The 17,237-nt window shown below is 36.6% G+C and overlaps 1 protein-coding gene across 3 annotated transcripts; it reads left to right on the plus strand.

Annotated features, from left to right (window-relative positions):
* The first annotated feature begins 214 nt into the window (after positions 1–214).
* mrps33 (mitochondrial ribosomal protein S33) lies at positions 215–5,515 on the plus strand. Of its 3 annotated transcripts, none has more exons than XM_030151100.1 (3): positions 215–380; positions 2,429–2,662; positions 5,139–5,515. In XM_030151100.1, exons 2-3 carry the CDS (start codon positions 2,448–2,450, stop codon positions 5,242–5,244), a joined length of 321 nt encoding a protein of 106 aa, XP_030006960.1. In that variant the 5' UTR covers positions 215–380; positions 2,429–2,447; the 3' UTR covers positions 5,245–5,515. The 3 variants fall into 3 exon arrangements, with proteins under 3 accessions (XP_030006960.1, XP_030006961.1, XP_030006959.1); XM_030151101.1 differs by having other exon boundaries at positions 2,440–2,662; XM_030151099.1 differs by having other exon boundaries at positions 216–380; positions 2,436–2,662.
* The last annotated feature ends 11,722 nt before the right edge of the window (positions 5,516–17,237 follow it).

The raw sequence follows: 17,237 nt of genomic DNA on the forward strand, positions 1-17,237 counted from the left end.
TTATAGTGACGGACACGTCACCACAGATTTCATAATAAATACAGCGGAATTAATCGATAAAACCAACCGATTATATATATGTTGAACCACATACTATTGAAAGCGATACGATAAGTTTGCACGACGTTTGTAATTAAATCGTACTTTTCGAAAAAAAAAAAAAAAAAACAGATATCAGTAACTTCCGGATGCCACTGACCAATCAGCTCCAAGGTATAGGGAGCATGCGCGGTGGAGCTTGTGATGGCAGTCGAGTGCATGGTGAGAAGGTTAACGTTAGCTTCACGGTTAATGTGAAGTTCTACTAAAGTTTCGTTTATTTTAGAGGGTTTTGGTGTGACTGCCCTCAGTGTGTGCTTCAGTCCAAACTTCAGACTCAGGTAGGAAACCGTGTTATTATGTTTCTGCCGTGAAAATCTCGTTTGAATCGGTCGGTTTGGTCTCAGCATTAGGAGGGACACAACCATCAGTCCTAAAATATAAAATAACACATGGCTAATATGGGAGGATTTATTTTTTATAGCTCCTTTAACCCTTTCATGCATAGTGGTCACTCCAGTGGACTGCTATTCTCTATCTGTTCTCTTGTATATTCGTGGGTTTTGTTGTTTTAGTTCCATATCAGCCAACACAGTGGACACTTTTGTACCATCCCATAATAATGCACTGACATTCATACCATTACTGTAACTTTGCTGTTTTTGGTAAACCTGATCTGCACTAACATGTTTGAGTGTAATCTAATTGCTGATCGTTATTAGATTATAATTATAATTTTTCTTAACAACATGTTTTGTTTTTTGTTGTTGTTGTTGTTGTTTTATTGGTATATTATCTACAAGAAGTGAGTAATAAATAATATTAGAGTATGTTTAAATATGAGAAAACATCAGATTAGCAGCATTAAAAGCATTTTTATTTCATAGGTTTTACACAGTATATCAGTAAATACATGTTTCTTGGCTTCAAATATTAAATGCATGGTATCCATCTGAGTGGGTAATTTCGCAACTCCATGAAAAATAGGTTCATAAAAAAAATGTCAGTCGCATTGTTTTTTTCATGCCTAAAGAGGAACCACGGTCTTGTCTCATCCTGTCCCTGTACACTTTCATCTATAAGAGCCCTCCCTCTATGTATATGTATACGAGCAAGGAATGAATGAACATGCGAATATAAAGTTTGAGATTGTTACTTAAAGACAAGCTGTAATTAAAAATAAATAGTTCAAGAATTTTCATTTTGGCTTCTTATCTTAATGATACAGGTGTTATTTTCTTTTGTTCTCAACAACCCCTGTATAGTTAAAAATGAAGTTGTCATCAAAGGGGGGCTGGTGGTGGTTGGTTTAAAAAAAAAAGGGGGGGGGGGGGTCATGTTTAAGGTTCTCATAATTCATGCATGAAAGGGTTAAATACTGAGTGATTTGGGTCTCATGAAAGTAACTTGTTCTAATAAAGATGCCTAAAATTTAACCAAATAGTCTGGTTGTGTTTCCTGCAGACATCATAACTGATTGCTGATGAGATTTTCGTGGGATTTTCAGGCTGAAATTCACCTTATAATTAATATGTTCATCCATAAATGTTTACTCCTGCTGACAGCCTGACATCTATAACACAGCTGACAGAAACCTGAGTTATGTTGATAATGAACACAGTTAATTTAAATTAGTTTTTATTTTAGGCATAGATTAGTAAGACTGGTTCCATTATTCGACAGGTTTGATGGCTTCTAGTTAATTTATTAAGAGGAAAAAAGCATATATACACATTGCAATTTGAGTCTGTGTGCTTTGTTATTAAGGAAAATGCATAGATTAATGTGTATACTTCTCCAACCGTCATACATATTTTATATTGTATTCTTTGTCACTGAATCCAGAATATCTCTCTGTGCATGATTAGAGTTGGGTATTGTTTATGTAACTGGTACCACTACTAGTACTGGTCCCTGACACATATCTTTAGTTTAATGTTTCAATTCTTTTACAATTTTATACACTGAAAGTAATTTTATAATATGTACTCAATCATCTCAATTTAACATTTACTAACATAATAAAAAAAAAAAAAAAAAGTGTTATAGCTATTTATGTGTTTTGTTGCAGTAATATGAAATGAAATACATTTTGTTTTTCGTCACTATTGTATAAATGACTCCTTGCAGATGAAGGCATCAATTTGGGCTGAAGAAATTATTTAGATTTGTAACTAGAATTCTGCAGATAACCTCAGAATTCTTCAGAAACCAGTATTAGAAAACTGTAATCTGATGTGAAGTTGTAAGGTAGGTGCAGCCTTAAACTCAAGTGACATTAAGTTTAGTAAAGTTTCAAATCAGAATATGACAAATATATTTACATATATGTTAAATCTGAATCCTAGCTGTTATAGCATCGATTGATTGTCTTCTTCATGTTCCTCCATCACTAGTGAGTGTGTCACATGGCGGGTCTGTCGAACTACGCGATGCGTATGGCCAGGCTCAGCGCACAGATCTTTGGCGGAGTTGTACGTACGACAGACACCAAGTCCATGAAAGTAGTCAAACTCTTTCAGGAGACTCCCCTGGCCAAGAGGAAGGAGGTGTACGACTGGTATCCACAGCACAAGATCTACTACGCCATGACCCAGAAACTCCGCTTCATGGGCCTGTTCAGGTACTAAATAATACTCTGATACATGTGACTCATCATTGATGAGTTATAGTGAAATTCTGGACTCATGCCAACACAAATATTTACAATGGTATGTTACTAGTGTGGTGTAATTCTCTATTTGTTTTTTTCATTGTTATCATTTAGTCCCCCATTTTTGCCAGGGAAACAAAGAAATCGAATTATCAAAACTCTAAATGTATTTTGCTAAAGTCTTTCAGGCCTTCATCACAGTGTATTTGAATAATGAAAAATCAGTCAAAAAGTATTAAACACAACAGATAAAACTCATCCATCAGTAAAATGTTGTCTTGTCGACCAGTACTGTTGTTTAGTTGATATATCTGTGCATTCATATTTTTAGTCCTGTGATGTATGTTTTATGTTATTTCATCCATGACTATTTCTTTGCTAAGCCTCGCAACAAATGTAGTTTATCTTGTAATATCCCAGGTATTCATTAAATATCTTTTAAATAGCTTTTGCTGACGATTGGTCAATATTTTCATTTTTTGTTTCTTAATTTATGTGTTGGGCGCATGCGCACACAGCGACCGGCAGTGAGCGAGAGCTTGCTGCAAAACAAATCTACCCATGGGTACAAATAAAGTCACCTTGAACCTTGAAAAAAACCACATTGGTTTTGTATTCTAACATCACTTTCCCCAAATTAGTCCAAGTAAACACAAACACATAAAGCTGATGCAGTAAATCCTAAATCACTTAATGTTCTTGGATGTGTTGGCATGTCATAAGAGAACAAATAATGGTTTGTGTTTAAATCTGAATATGTGCATGGTTAAATGATAAACTACATTAATTTCAGAGATTAACAAAGAACCACTGAGCCACATATGAAGTAACATGAGAAAGAAATATTGGCCGTTGCTTACCAGTACTTGTCATTATCAAATATTGTGTTACTTCACCCCACTCTGAACTCTTCCCACGGTATTGTAATTATAAAAAGTGAATGTTGTGGATGTGTGTGACAGGATTTATTCAGGGTTATTATCAGGATGACAAAGAATAACAAGACATAGAACAGGACCAGTATGAGTTTCAGTATGCATATTTAGAATATTTTCTCTACTTGATTTTACTGTCGTATGACCCTTTCCAACAGTGAACTTAAAGCCCTAAAGTGCTCATCAAACCCACCAGTCATTTAACAAAAACAGCCGTTCTGACATCACCTCCACTGGCCAGACCGATTGTGTCGCAGTGTGATTTTTATGTTTTAACATATTTCAGATACAAACTGACGAACAATCTAACTGACCAAGGCACAACTAAAGAACATGGGTGGATATATAATTGAGGGATTCTTGAGTTACCTTTACAGGGTAACATAGTTGACAGGTATAGTTGACATTTTTGCTGTTTCAGGCCTAAAATCAACATAACCATAACACCACATAGCATTTTTACAGAAAGATTCTTCTAAATATCATATATACAGCTGAGTAAAATTGAAATTGAAAGTTGTAAAGATATTGTAGTAACACTGTTGACGTAAGAGTGTGATAAAATACACACTTGACTCACACACTATTTTATATTAAATAACTAAGAAAAAAGGAGAAAGAACATATCTTGGAGTTTTGCCAGTGTCTTCTTCAGGAGGAAATGACATCATGTGAAGCAGGTCATGTGATTTGGAATTTACACACTTCCTTGAGAGGTGTTTATGTAATGAGTAACTTAGTTAAAAGTGATGTTGGACACAGATACAATTTTTTATTTTCCATATAGAATTTGATATATTGCCAAAAAAGAAATATCTGTCATGATTATCTCAACTTAATAAAAAGAACACAATCAATACAATATCTGAATAAGCTCATTTTATTATTGTGTAGTTAATTAGAAGGTGGTGGTTGTTCAAATTTAGTATATCTAGTTATTGATTAAGTGATTGTTTCCGTAATTAAATAATTATAAAATTTTTAAAGACATGATCATACTGAACATAAAAACCTTTTTTTTTTTTTACTTTTAATAAAGCTCTATGCAAGATATATCCCATGGACTTCGAAAGTACCTCAATTATATATTGACCCACATTTTGTAGATTTGTTCCTTTTTAATGAATCTAATGGTTCTGAATAGAGCGATATAGCAGCATCAGTTCCCCGTTGGAAAATTAATAAAGTTTCAGAGACTCCCACTGAAGGGGAAGTGGGACGTACACTTCTGATTCAAAGTGTTAACATTTATTTTTTTAATATTAAGTTAATGAGGAATAGTTGCCCCAAATGGCTGACACTACATTAGCACCAGAGTAGAAAAGCAGTGGTGTGTCCGGGCATGTTCACCTATAGGATGCCGATGTTATACATTTTTTAAATAGTATATTAATGTCACGGCTTTGACGTATTTAATCATAGAAGAGTTATAAAATCCAGTTTACAGCTCAAGTCCAGACATTCTAGTGTGGAGTATGTATGTAAATAAAATGTTTCCTCTTGTTTCTCAGAGATGAACATGAAGACTTTAAGGAGGAGATGCGTCGACTGAGGAAACTCCGAGGAAAAGGCAAACCAAAAAAAGGAGAAGGAAAAAGAGCAACCAAGAAAAAATGAGCTGCCACATTTCTACTGCTGCTGCTCCGTCACAAGCGCTGTCTGTCTGTGTGGAAGTGGATAGCATCGGACTGTGGACGCTGTCACTTCATGTGCAGTTTGTTTAAAGCAGTCAGGACTGATGATCGCAGGAGCAGAAAGGAACATCCAGCTGCTTTGTCTGAAGTTCTTTTATGTTGGCAAATGTTTTGGACTGAAATACATTCTTTTGTTGTATGTTGTCACATTTTGAAATAAAGATGCGGGAGATGAATTCCAAAGTTATCTTCTATTTGAGTGTTGATGCTGGATTATTTTTTTTCCCCTGACAAATTCAGTGATAGTTCTGTTTTGTTTATAGACAATCAGACAGCTGAGAAAAATACTTCATTGCAATTACGTGTTTTCAAAAATTTTTCCCCCTTTCCCAACGTGTTTGTTCTGTTCCAGATGGACAGCTTAATCAGTTTAATGCATAAAGACCCAAACATCCACCAGCGACCAAAATCATCTACTGATATAAAATGTTTAATAACTGCTGATTCACTAATCCAACCAATCCATGTAAATAATTGGTGTAAAATCCAGTTTGTCGTCTTTTCACAGTCATCAGATATGACCTATTTGGACGTTCAGAGGCTCTGTAGTGAACGTGGAAACACTGTCATCTTCTACAACATTGATTCACCAGTAAAACCCATGGAGTTGGATCAATGACAGTGGATGGAGATACTGGGTTTATGTTCAATTAATGATAGATTTTACTGAAAAAGTCACTTTTTCTTCAGTTTTCTCTGTTTCTGATATAAAAACCCTCAACTTTAATCAGATCTTTAATGAACATCTACATGATCAGAAAAATTTATATAGAATAATACATGAATTTCACAAAAAAATGCAAAATACAGAGGATAATATTTTAACAAGTGGTGCCAGGCACAACAAATCTCACCCCTTGCATATTTTGTAGCTTATTTGGGCTTTGATCCAGCTAATGTCATCATGTCTATGTGTATGCTGATGTCAGCGTAACAATTGCCTCTATACAGTATATGTGGCAAGTTTGAAGTAAATTCAAACAAAATTTATGTTTTTATAGACATTTGAAATTTCACCCATTATAAGTAAATGGGAGAATAAAAAAGATTTGAATTCATAAAAAATTGGAACTTTGACATACTTTTCTCAAAATGTAACCACATGTATTCTGGGTCACTGGCAATCTATAAACACAATTTGGTATGAATTCAACCAATAGTTTTGCTGCTACAGACATTTGAAATGTCACCCATTATAAATAAATTGGGGGGGGGGGGGGGGGGGGTTAAAAATTATAAAAAATGACAGCTTTGACCTACTTTTCCCAAACTGTAACCACATCTATTCTGGGTCACTGGCAATCTATAAACCCAATTTCCTATAAATTCAACCAACAGTTTTGCTGCTGGAGTGTTAACAAACAAAGAAACAAAGGGAACCAAAAACAATACCCCTTACCTCCCCTTCAGGGGGTGGGGTAATAAATGGTGATAAGTCACTTAAAAAAGATGAAATTTAAAGAAATTTATTTGGGAACAACTACAAAAGTAGCACTGGGTCTTTATGGGTTAATTGGTCGTGATATAAATGACAATGTAAAAAGTGAATGTGAACACATATGCTATAGAAAATCAAGTATCATTGTTTGATATTCATCCTAACTTGGAGGGGGCAGACTCTTGGAAAAGCAGGGCAGGTGTCATGTTTGTCGATCAGCAGGGGACGTGCAAGTGTGAAAGGAAGTACTGGGGGATGCAGAGACTTACTTGTAGCTGCTCAACTTTCTACATCATCGATGCTTAAACTGGGTTCTCACAGGTTGAAAACCTGTGAACTCATGTAATTCTATAATCTCAATCAGCAGACCTGCAAAAGTCATAAAAGTGAATATTTAGGACAAGAGGAGGAATTATTTTGTTCAGTGACACATATGCAGACCTGTCAGACTTAGACAAAAACACTTAGGTGTAGTGCACCTCTGGGTTTTCCCTTGGTTACAAAAGGACTTAGACGCCATGATGGCTTTAGTGATCTGACTAAATGCATTTTTGCATCATTTCAGATCTCTAACATTTTTTTTTTTTTTTTGTACATTATTTAAGAAATGTGTAAAATGTTGAAATGAATAATCTCATTGATCAAAACAACACAGATTTGTACATATTAATTCCCTGTAGAAAACATATTTCCAAACAATCCATTTGGGTCAACACAGTATCTTTTTCTCAAGAGTAGGAGATGAATGTCAGAGGTTTTCAGTTCCTTTAGCTTTGGGTGTTTCATCAAAGCAGGGGCGGTTCTAGGATCAGAGGTTTAGGGGCGCTGAGCACCCAGAGTGCTACCTGGCCAGGCAAGAGAAATTTCACTGTTTTGTACATTTAATGCAATTTTGGACCATCGTTCCCACATTTGTGAAAGAAAAACAGAACATTTTTTGGGGTATGAGAAACTCTGACTAAACCATCAAATCTGATCAAAGTGATTTAAATGCTGTGCCACAGTAAAAGAGGAATAGATTGTAATCATAAAAGAAATATACCCTAACCCTAATTTCTGGTTGAAGGCAATCCTCCATTTTGATACAGCAGTTCCTCAACATATACATCTACGAGAGAATGGGTTTAACTGCAGAGGAATATTAGTGTCAGATCGACCAGATCTACTTCAAACACTGTCTGCACATGACAATACATTCACTTTACAGGTTCTATCAGTGGAACATTTAGAAATCTGTTTATAAATAGACAGAAACCAACATATATGTGGAAGAACACACCATCATATACCGTCAAAACATCAGCAAACCAGCACTTTTATCATTTGTTTTCCAATTAATCTGATCAAAATACATAACATTTAGCACATTTAATCTGAGGCAGATCATTTCTAAAAAATTGCAAACCAGTGTATATGTTAAGTATCTCTCTGCTCCCCCATTTGTGCTTTAACTAAAAGGCAAAAAAACAATGTGTTTTATATCTAATAAGAGATATAAACTGGTACATTTATTCAATTTACATCACTGTAATAGAATATTTGGTTTCTGTGGAAAATGAGGTTACACCAGTTGATCTTACACTCTTTCTTAAATCTGGCTGTTTTTTTTTTTTTTTCAGAAAAAAAAAAAGTATGTTCCTGTCTGCACAACTCCTGAAGGCAGCGCCTGCGCTCTGCTCGACACAGGTACAGCCAAGAGTCCAAGTCAGGGAAAGGGAGGAGGGACGGAGTGGATCAAAGACAAAGACAAGATGGGTGGGGGGGTGCTGTATTTTTGCTGCTAAAATATTACATTTCAACCATGTACTGTATGTGGTTTGGACATTTTTCTAGAATGTTAAAAATGGATATAAAGTAACAAGAAAAAAGAAAAATTTCAGCTACCTTAAAATATTTTAGGGGTGCTTCAGCAACCCCAAAAATGGACTAAAAACGCCCATGCATCAAAGTCTTATAACTAAACGTAAAGTAAGTAAACTGTAAACAGTGGTGGTTGAATGTATGGCTGTTGTATGTGTCACAAACTGGGTCAGTTAGTGACAACAAATGAGTCCACACATGAAATAACTAATCAAAATTTATTTATTTGTAACTCATTACACTTGAAAGTAAATAATGGTTGAATCATTAAAGCAGAAAGAAGGTCACAACTAACAGACAGAAAGTAAGCTTAAATGAAAAAAAACAACAAACCAGAACAAAAGCACATATGAAATGTAATGTAGAGGGTTAGTCATGTGTGCACTGTATGGATGAGGGGAGAGTGTTGTGTGCAGTGTTGAATGCAGGAAGAAATAATACTTATAGTCCCACAGCCACTGGAAACCTGGACCAAAGTCTCAGTCTGGAAGCAGCAAAAAGAAAAACACACATTAGACAGCCCTTGTGTACTGTTCTCCTCACATGCACAGGTGAGGCAAATTGGCCTTATGACCTGTCCCAACCCCCACCCAGTAACACAACCAGTGAGCAGACAGAGGGGCAGGCCGTCACTTATCCCCCTGAGACCCAGCAGCACATTTGTGTCCTCTGTAGTGGACAAGAGTTTAACAGCTTTACTTAGAAAAAAAAGCACTGTCCACTGCAAAAGACATTCCATAAAAATGTTAAAAATGCATCTGAAAAAACTGTTGCATCGTGCTGATTCCAGTAAAAGCAATTATTTAATGTAAAAAAGCCAAAACTTGTACTTTCCTGAGTCTCAGGAGGATATGAAGGACATGAGCTTAACAATTGTTATTAAACTTGTGCATCCAGTGTGCTCTGTTGTGTTCATAGTAGTCGAATAAATAACATAAATACACTCATGTGTTACTCAAGACGCTGTCTAACAGATTGTGAAGCAAGAAGTATATGGAGTTTATAGTAAAACTTTAATTGTCTATGAGTCGCTGGTTCAGTTTTCCCCAGATGTCCAAAATCCAGTGTCAGACTTCGGTATGCTCAGAACTTGTAAAGATATTTCTGTAGCAAATAAATTGAACTGCCTATTATTCTGAATATTTGAACAAATATTAGAGAATGGAAAAGGTTTTTCTTGAATTTTCATACTTTAATCAGCTGAAGTAATATACGTCCATGCACTTTAAACCATAAAGACCCAGTGCTACTTTTGTGGCAGTTATTAAATTAATTTTTCTCCATAATTAACCTTTCTTAAGTGATTTATCACCGTTTATTACCTATTATGCTCAGTAGTTTGCATTTTTAAGTGAAAATGAGGTATTTTCCTATATTTATTTAATGTACTGTGATCAGATGTTCATAAAAGTGCAGACTTAAATTGAGGCTTTTTATATCAAAAACAGAGAAAACTGAAGAAAAAGGGAGTTTTACAGTAAAGTCTACCATTAACTGAACATAAACCAAGTGTCTCCATCCACTGTCATTGATCCAACTCCATGGGTTTTATTGGTGAATCAATGCTGTAGAGGATGACAGTGTTTCCACATTCACTACAGAGCCTCTGAACATCCAAATGGGTCACATCTGACGACCATGAAAGAATGATAAACTATATTTTATACCAATTATTTACATGGATTGGCAGGATTAGTGGATCAACATGTATTGAACAGTTTAGATCAAGAACTGGTTTTGGTCACTGGTGGATGTTTGGGTCTTTATGGGTTATGGTCATAGAAATTACATTATAGGTACTTGAAAGTCATGGAACATGTTGGTTTCCTGTTTAAATGTCCAGTGGGTCCAAGACTTAGACAGACTTAATGACATTAATGAATATAGCATTAATGATTATTACCTCTGCCAAGGAATGGTGGAAGTTATGTTTTCATCAGGGTTTGTTTGTTTGTTTGTCTGTTAGCAAGATAACTCAAAAAGTTATGGAAGGATCTGGATGAAATTTTCAGGAAATGTTGATACTGGCGCAAGAAACAAATGATTAAATTTTGGTGGTGATCAGGGGGGGGCGATCTGCCTTGGTGGAGGTCTGCACTCTCCAAATGCTTTTCTAGTTTTTTTCATTTAATCACCTGAAAATAAGAATAACTTTTGAAAATAAGAAGGCACTTCTACTTATCAAAAAGAGGAACACAGAAATAAAAGCTTTCTTCAAATCAAGGTGTCGTACCTTCTCCAACTGAGAGAAATAAAGGCCCTATTTAGGATAAGTTCAGGCAATACTAAACCTTGTCAATCAGTATACCATGTGTTCACCCACAGAGATTCTGCCATCTGCTTGAATTTTCTGTTCTTGTTTTGTGCGTTTGGCTCATTTTTGGGTGAATGAACCACAGTTCATTCTTCCAGTAGTGCTCACGGAGGGACTGCAGTTCTACCTGAAGTCACTTTTACACCGAGATCCCAGAAAATAGGTGAGATGGTGATCCCACCTTTTTTCCCTACCATTGACTGATTTCCACAGCTGAGCTAAAGGAGTAACAGAGGTGAGACAGGCTGGACACACACAACAGACCTGCGTTCCCGAATCAAAGGGGGGAGACGCAGTGCAGCGTATAGTGTGACGTATAACTTGCACGTCGGAAACACCCCGAGCATGGCGGTGATGCTAACCTCTCCAGAGTTGTGGAGGAACTTTCACCGTTTCACAAATGTTAGTGTAACCCAACCCGTGCGTTGCCTTTGGCGTTTCTCTCCACACGGAGACTCTGCGTTGTGTTTTAGTGTGGATGTAATGTAGAGGGATGAGACGGACATACGGTGGCTATTTGATTGTGGTTTTCACCTCGTTGTTTATTTTTAGAACCTCAGTGATGCTGATGGCTTCACACTTTCCAGCTTTCAAACAAGAAAAACATTCTAACATTGGAGTATGTTGCATAAAACTCAGTAACATGTACAATGTAGCGCTATATTTCCATTAACTCACAGATGACTGACACTGGGAAGCTAGCACATGTGCAACTCAAAAACTAGCCAAATTCACGGCCGACATAAGCATAAAAAATACATTTAACAACAACTGTGCATTCCCAAACTTCATCAGACCCTTTCATATTTGTTTTAACACACACCAAATTACTTTACAACTGTTAATAGTTCAAATATTTAACTATAGTGCAGAGACACATTCACATTGTACTTACCTTTCAAGCAACAAGAAAGTGCCATCCACCATAAACAAACCACATGTTTACAAACAGAGCCGGGAGGTAACTCAGGCATCTTCGGAATTTTGTTGCGACGTGCATAGTGGGAAATGCAGGTTTGCGCCACTGTCTGGCATCAGCAGCTGGAACAGACACGACTCAGAAACGGCAGGAGCTCCTTTCCCTCTATGCATATTCCTCCAGCTGTTTCCGCGTTTCAGCCGTTTCCTTGTCGTGTTTGTTTCATCCATATAATATCATATGGTCGCGCTGCCGCTGCTGCGAGCCTTCGCTTCTCACAATGCACGTTGTGACAAAATTCTGAAGATGCCCAAGTTACCTCCTGACTCTGTTTATAAACACATGGCTTGTTTATGGTAGATGACACTTAGAAATTGTTCACCGTAATGCAAGAGATTGAGGTGAGTAATCACAGACAGACTTACAGATTTGTGATACTTAGGCTATGACTGAGGTTTTACAGATCTGATGAAAAATTGGTCACGAAAGTTTCCCACACCTTCAATGTAAAATGGCACTCACGCGGCCATCGACCATTAAATACAGTGGCCTATAAGTACAAATGGCCAAAATCGCTAAACCCCCCTGAGGGCAGAAATAATACAACAGCACCATCTACTGACCAAAATAGGCAGCTCCCTTACATTAGCATGGATAGAGTCCTCCGCCTGAAGTGACAACAGCTCACAGATCTCAGCGTCTCCCCAGTTCGACATCTTTCTGGTCATGTTGATATGTTTGTTCACTGTACACGGCCCATGGTCATTTTTAAATCCCACTGGCGCGGGGGTCGCACACGCAATACGTCATCAAAACAACCCCTTGGTTATGGAATGGGAGGTGTTCCGTGTACATAGCGTTCCGGAATCATGATTCCACCTTTATCACAGCTCTGTTACTACCTCCAGAGGCATGACAGAGGTGGGACCGAATGATCCCACCATTTTGTTTACACAGATGTCGTTCCAGAATAAAGGCGAAATATTCCCATAACAGAAGTGCTGTGTCAAAGGGGCTTGAGAGACAAAACTCAGGGCAAAGTGAATTGTTTTCCTGCTGCCTTCTACCAGATACACAGTGCAGGAAGAACTAGTTTGATAGTATTTCCCTCTAGAAAACTCCCATAGAGTTTAGCGATGGCGTATACCAGGTTATGTGTGCTTAGGAGCAAAAGTGCAGTGAAAGAAAATATTGATACATTTTTTTAAGTTTACATTTTCCGTTCCTTCAATTGCTGACTCACCCCCAAAAACCCCTAACTACAACTAGAAGAACAAATGCTGCGTTCCAGGCCATTTTTTGAGCCTGTAAGTCACGACTTCAAACCACGACTCATGACTTTGTAACATTCCAGGCAAGCCACACCAAACTGCCTGAGCGCAAGGAATTATGGTAGCTAGATGTAAACAAACCAGCATGGTGGACCATACATTATCTTTACAGTCATTTCTACCACCAAAGGTGCTTGCTCTTTGCTTATTTGAGGGAAACAGAGGAGGTAAAATGGTGCATAAGGCAAGAGAAGCTGTTATACCTTTTATGTTATGTTATTTGTATATTTGGATACGTTTTAGGTATTAATTTATTCATGCACTCAATGGACTGAAAACTAGGTAACGCTAGAGCAGCTGCTGATTATGCAGAACATTTGCAGATAAATAATATCAGAGCAATACCTTGTTTTAATAAACAATTTGCAGAAACACCACATCTATGGGTACTGCCATTGCTACATGATGTCAGAACTTGGAACTGGGAGTACATCGATCTAGTGCGAGTTCACAGGTGGGAAGTCACAGGTTTGACTGCCATTCCAGTGCCTTTTCACCGGTAGAAGGTTGGAAAAACATGAGTTACGGATTGCCTGGAACACAGCAAAACTAGCAAGGAGAATTAGGAGGAATAGGGCGGGGCTTATCAGTTCATTCCAATCTTTAATGTCACTATTATACACCAATAAATATCACATCCTAAATCTTTAAAAGAAGAGATTTTATGGTGATATTCCAGACGGACATAAAAGCTGCAGATGCTGAAATCAAAGGAGAAAAAATGCCAGACTTTAAAAACACTCCCTTTCCTTCTGCAGCTCTCTCCTCTCAGTCCAAATCAAAAGACTAAATGCAAAGATAGATGATGAGTCACAGTAACATTTATGAGATAATTTTAACAGTTCCTGGTAATTACAGGTGTCAGTCACCCCCTATCTGTCTGAAAATAGTGGACAAAACCTCCATTCATAGAGTTGATCACCGACTGCCTTAAAACAGAGACAAGAGAAAGGCATAGATTTCATGGAGTCTTGGTAATGCCGAAAAATAGATAGTGAGCACCACAACTTTTTGCTGAAATTTTGACTGGAACTGTCTTTGAAACCAGATCAACACAAATCTGCTTTCTCTAAGTTTATATGAAGAAACTTGCCTTCCTAAGTTGGTTTTCTTGAGAGATTAGAGTTACTGTAAGACTCAGTCAAGAGTGAATTTAACCTCCCAAGTTACAGGTTTAACTTTTAGTAATAGAATAAACATGAATGGGAGAAAGAGGATATAAATGGAGTTAGGCCCAGTAAATACATACACTGTACCACTTGAACAATGGATTTTGACATTATCTACTTTTTCATCCTTCTTGTGGGATCAGATGTATCTTCATACTACAGTTAATGAATAAATATATTTTAAAAGTAAAACTTGTAATACTGTGCTATTCTCTGTGACTCACACCAGAAGCAACCTGACAGCCTCTCTAAGTGTGATTTGGGCTTGATTTTTACATAGTGATGTCAAACAGCATCAGGACATCAATATTTAGATTAGAATTAGTCTTTTGATTTGGACTGAGATTAGGAAAAAATAGCCATATACTTGAATGATGGAATTATGTATTTACTTTATGTGAGTAGAGGAGATGTGAATTTACATGTTACAAATCCATATAGTTTCTTGGATGCTCAGTAAAAATTTCAATCCAGCCCAGTGAAAACTAAACAGCAGGATAGTTTAATCTAATTTCTCCAAACTTTAAAAGTATTTGGGGTTGAAGTTTAGATTTTGCCGAGGACCATCAACTTAATATAAAGAAAAAACGTACATTTTTTTAAATGGTTGTTCCCTTGAGTTGTTAATACTTTGGCTGTATGTTATATGTTGCTGGGATGCAGATAAAGGTGTCATTGTAATGTCTAAAATAGTTTACTTCTCTAAAATAATTGTTTTTTTTTCCCCCTTTTGTAGCTTACCGGCTGACAATCTGTAAGCTATTGTCGTCATGTGGCGTCCGGCGTCGGCGTCGTCTGTTACAAAAATTTAAATCGTCTTCTTCTCTGAAACTACAATTCCGATTGACTTCAAACTTGGTATACAGCTTCTTTATGATGATGTCAGCAAAAGTTAGTGAAAATATTTGGATCCGGATCTGATTCTGGATTTGGTGCCACTTTGAAAAATTTCCCCATTATAAGAGATAGGAAGTGGATCGATGCAATAACTCAGTAAATATAAATGATATCAAGTGTAAATTTCTACAGTCCAGCCCTGATGGGGAGATGACCAAAACATAATGGCCACATGCTGATCAGGATCTTCTTCTGGATTCGGGAAGTTACGAAAATTTAATATAGGCTGTTATGGGGAAAAAATTTCAATCGTCTTCTTCTCCGAAACTAAAGTTCTGATTGACTTCAAACTTGGTATACAGCTTCTGTATGATGATGTCAACACAAGGTATTGAAATTATTTCGATCCGGATCTGATTCTGGATTTGGTGCAACTTTGAAAAATTTACCCTTTATAAGAGTTAAGAAGTGGATTGATCCAATAAATCAGTAAGTTTCAATGATATCAAGTTGGAATTTGGATTTTTTACAGATCTGATTGGAACATGACCAAAACACGGGCTATTTCTATAATATAATGAATACACATAACTGGATGATAATAAATGGCATCTGGATACTTTTCCCAAAGCTTTTCATTTGGCTGGTAAGCTACAGGGCCATTGGTCCTACTTTTTAAATGGTTGTTCCCTTGAGTTGTTAATACTTTGGCTGTATGTTATATATTGCTAGGATGCAGATAAAGGTGTCATTGTAATGTCTAAAATCATTCACTTCTCTAAAATAATTGCTTTTTTTCCCCATTTTGTAGCTTACCGGCCGACAAGCTGTAAGCTATTGTCGTCATGCGGTGTCCGGCATCGTCTGTCGTCCCTTACAAAACTTTCAATCGTCTTCTTCTCAGAAACTACAATTCCGATTGACTTCAAACTTGGTATACAGCTTCTGTATGATGATGTCAACAAAAGTTAGTGAAATTCTTTGGATCCGGATCTGATTCTGGATTTGGTGCCACTTTGAAAAATTTCCCCATTATAAGAGATAGGAAGTGAATCGATGCAATAACTCAGTAAATATAAATGATATCAAGTGAACATTTCTACAGTACTCGTCTGTCATCTGTTACAAAACTTTCAATCGTCTTCTTCTCAGAAACTACAATTCCGATTGACTTCAAACTTGGTATACAGCTTCTTTATGATGATGTCAACACAAGGTATTGAAATTATTTCGATCCGTATCTGATTCTGGATTTGGTGCCACTTTGAAAAATTTACCCTTTATAAGAGATAGGAAGTGGATTGATCCAATAAATCTGTAAGTATCAATGATATCAAGTTGGAATTTGGATTTTTTACAGATCTGATTGGAATGTGACCAAAACATGGGCTATTTCTGTAATATAATAAACACACATAACTGGGTGATAATAAATGCCATCTGGATACATTTCCCAAAGCTTTCAATTTGGCCAGTAAGATACAGGGCCATTGGTCCTACTTTTTGCTATAATGATCAAGTACTCAATTCTAGTTAGGGATTTTGTGTTTCCAGAAAAATCTGAAAAAAATGAACTGTGCAATTATTTTAGGATGGTGACGAAATTATATTATTCCTTCCACTATAATTCTAACTTTTTTTTTAATTTAAGTTTTTATCTGAGTATTAAATGTGCTATTTAATTAAACCTGGCGTGGAGTTATTATTATTATTATTATTATTATTATTATTGTTATTATCCTCTGTAAATCGCTTTGGAAAAAAGCGTCTGCCAAATGCATAAATGTAAATGTATTATTATTATTATTACTACTACTACTACTACTACTACTACTACTACTACTACTACTAATAATAATAATAATAATAATAATAATAATAATAATGAGGGTTAGTCTGTATGTGGTGTAGATGTTTGACATGATAAGCTGCTGTCTGTCTCAGGTTGGTGGACTTTTGTCGGCCGTGCTGCGTCTCTGTCTCCCCCTCCCGTCCTCAGCACCAGCCTGCGTTTCCCTCTATTATTTTCCACTCAGTTTCTCGCAGTA

The sequence above is a fragment of the Sphaeramia orbicularis genome, chromosome 12 (assembly GCF_902148855.1).
Source record: "Sphaeramia orbicularis chromosome 12, fSphaOr1.1, whole genome shotgun sequence".
Classification (NCBI taxonomy): Eukaryota; Metazoa; Chordata; class Actinopteri; order Kurtiformes; family Apogonidae; genus Sphaeramia; species Sphaeramia orbicularis.

Coding starts and splice junctions, on each gene's coding strand:
- mrps33 (XM_030151100.1), top strand. CDS start 2,448: ATGGCGGGTCTGTCGAACTACGCGATGCGTATGGCCAGGCTCAGCGCA. Junction 2,663..5,138: donor CGCTTCATGGGCCTGTTCAG/GTACTAAATAAT, acceptor CTTGTTTCTCAG/AGATGAACATGAAGACTTTA.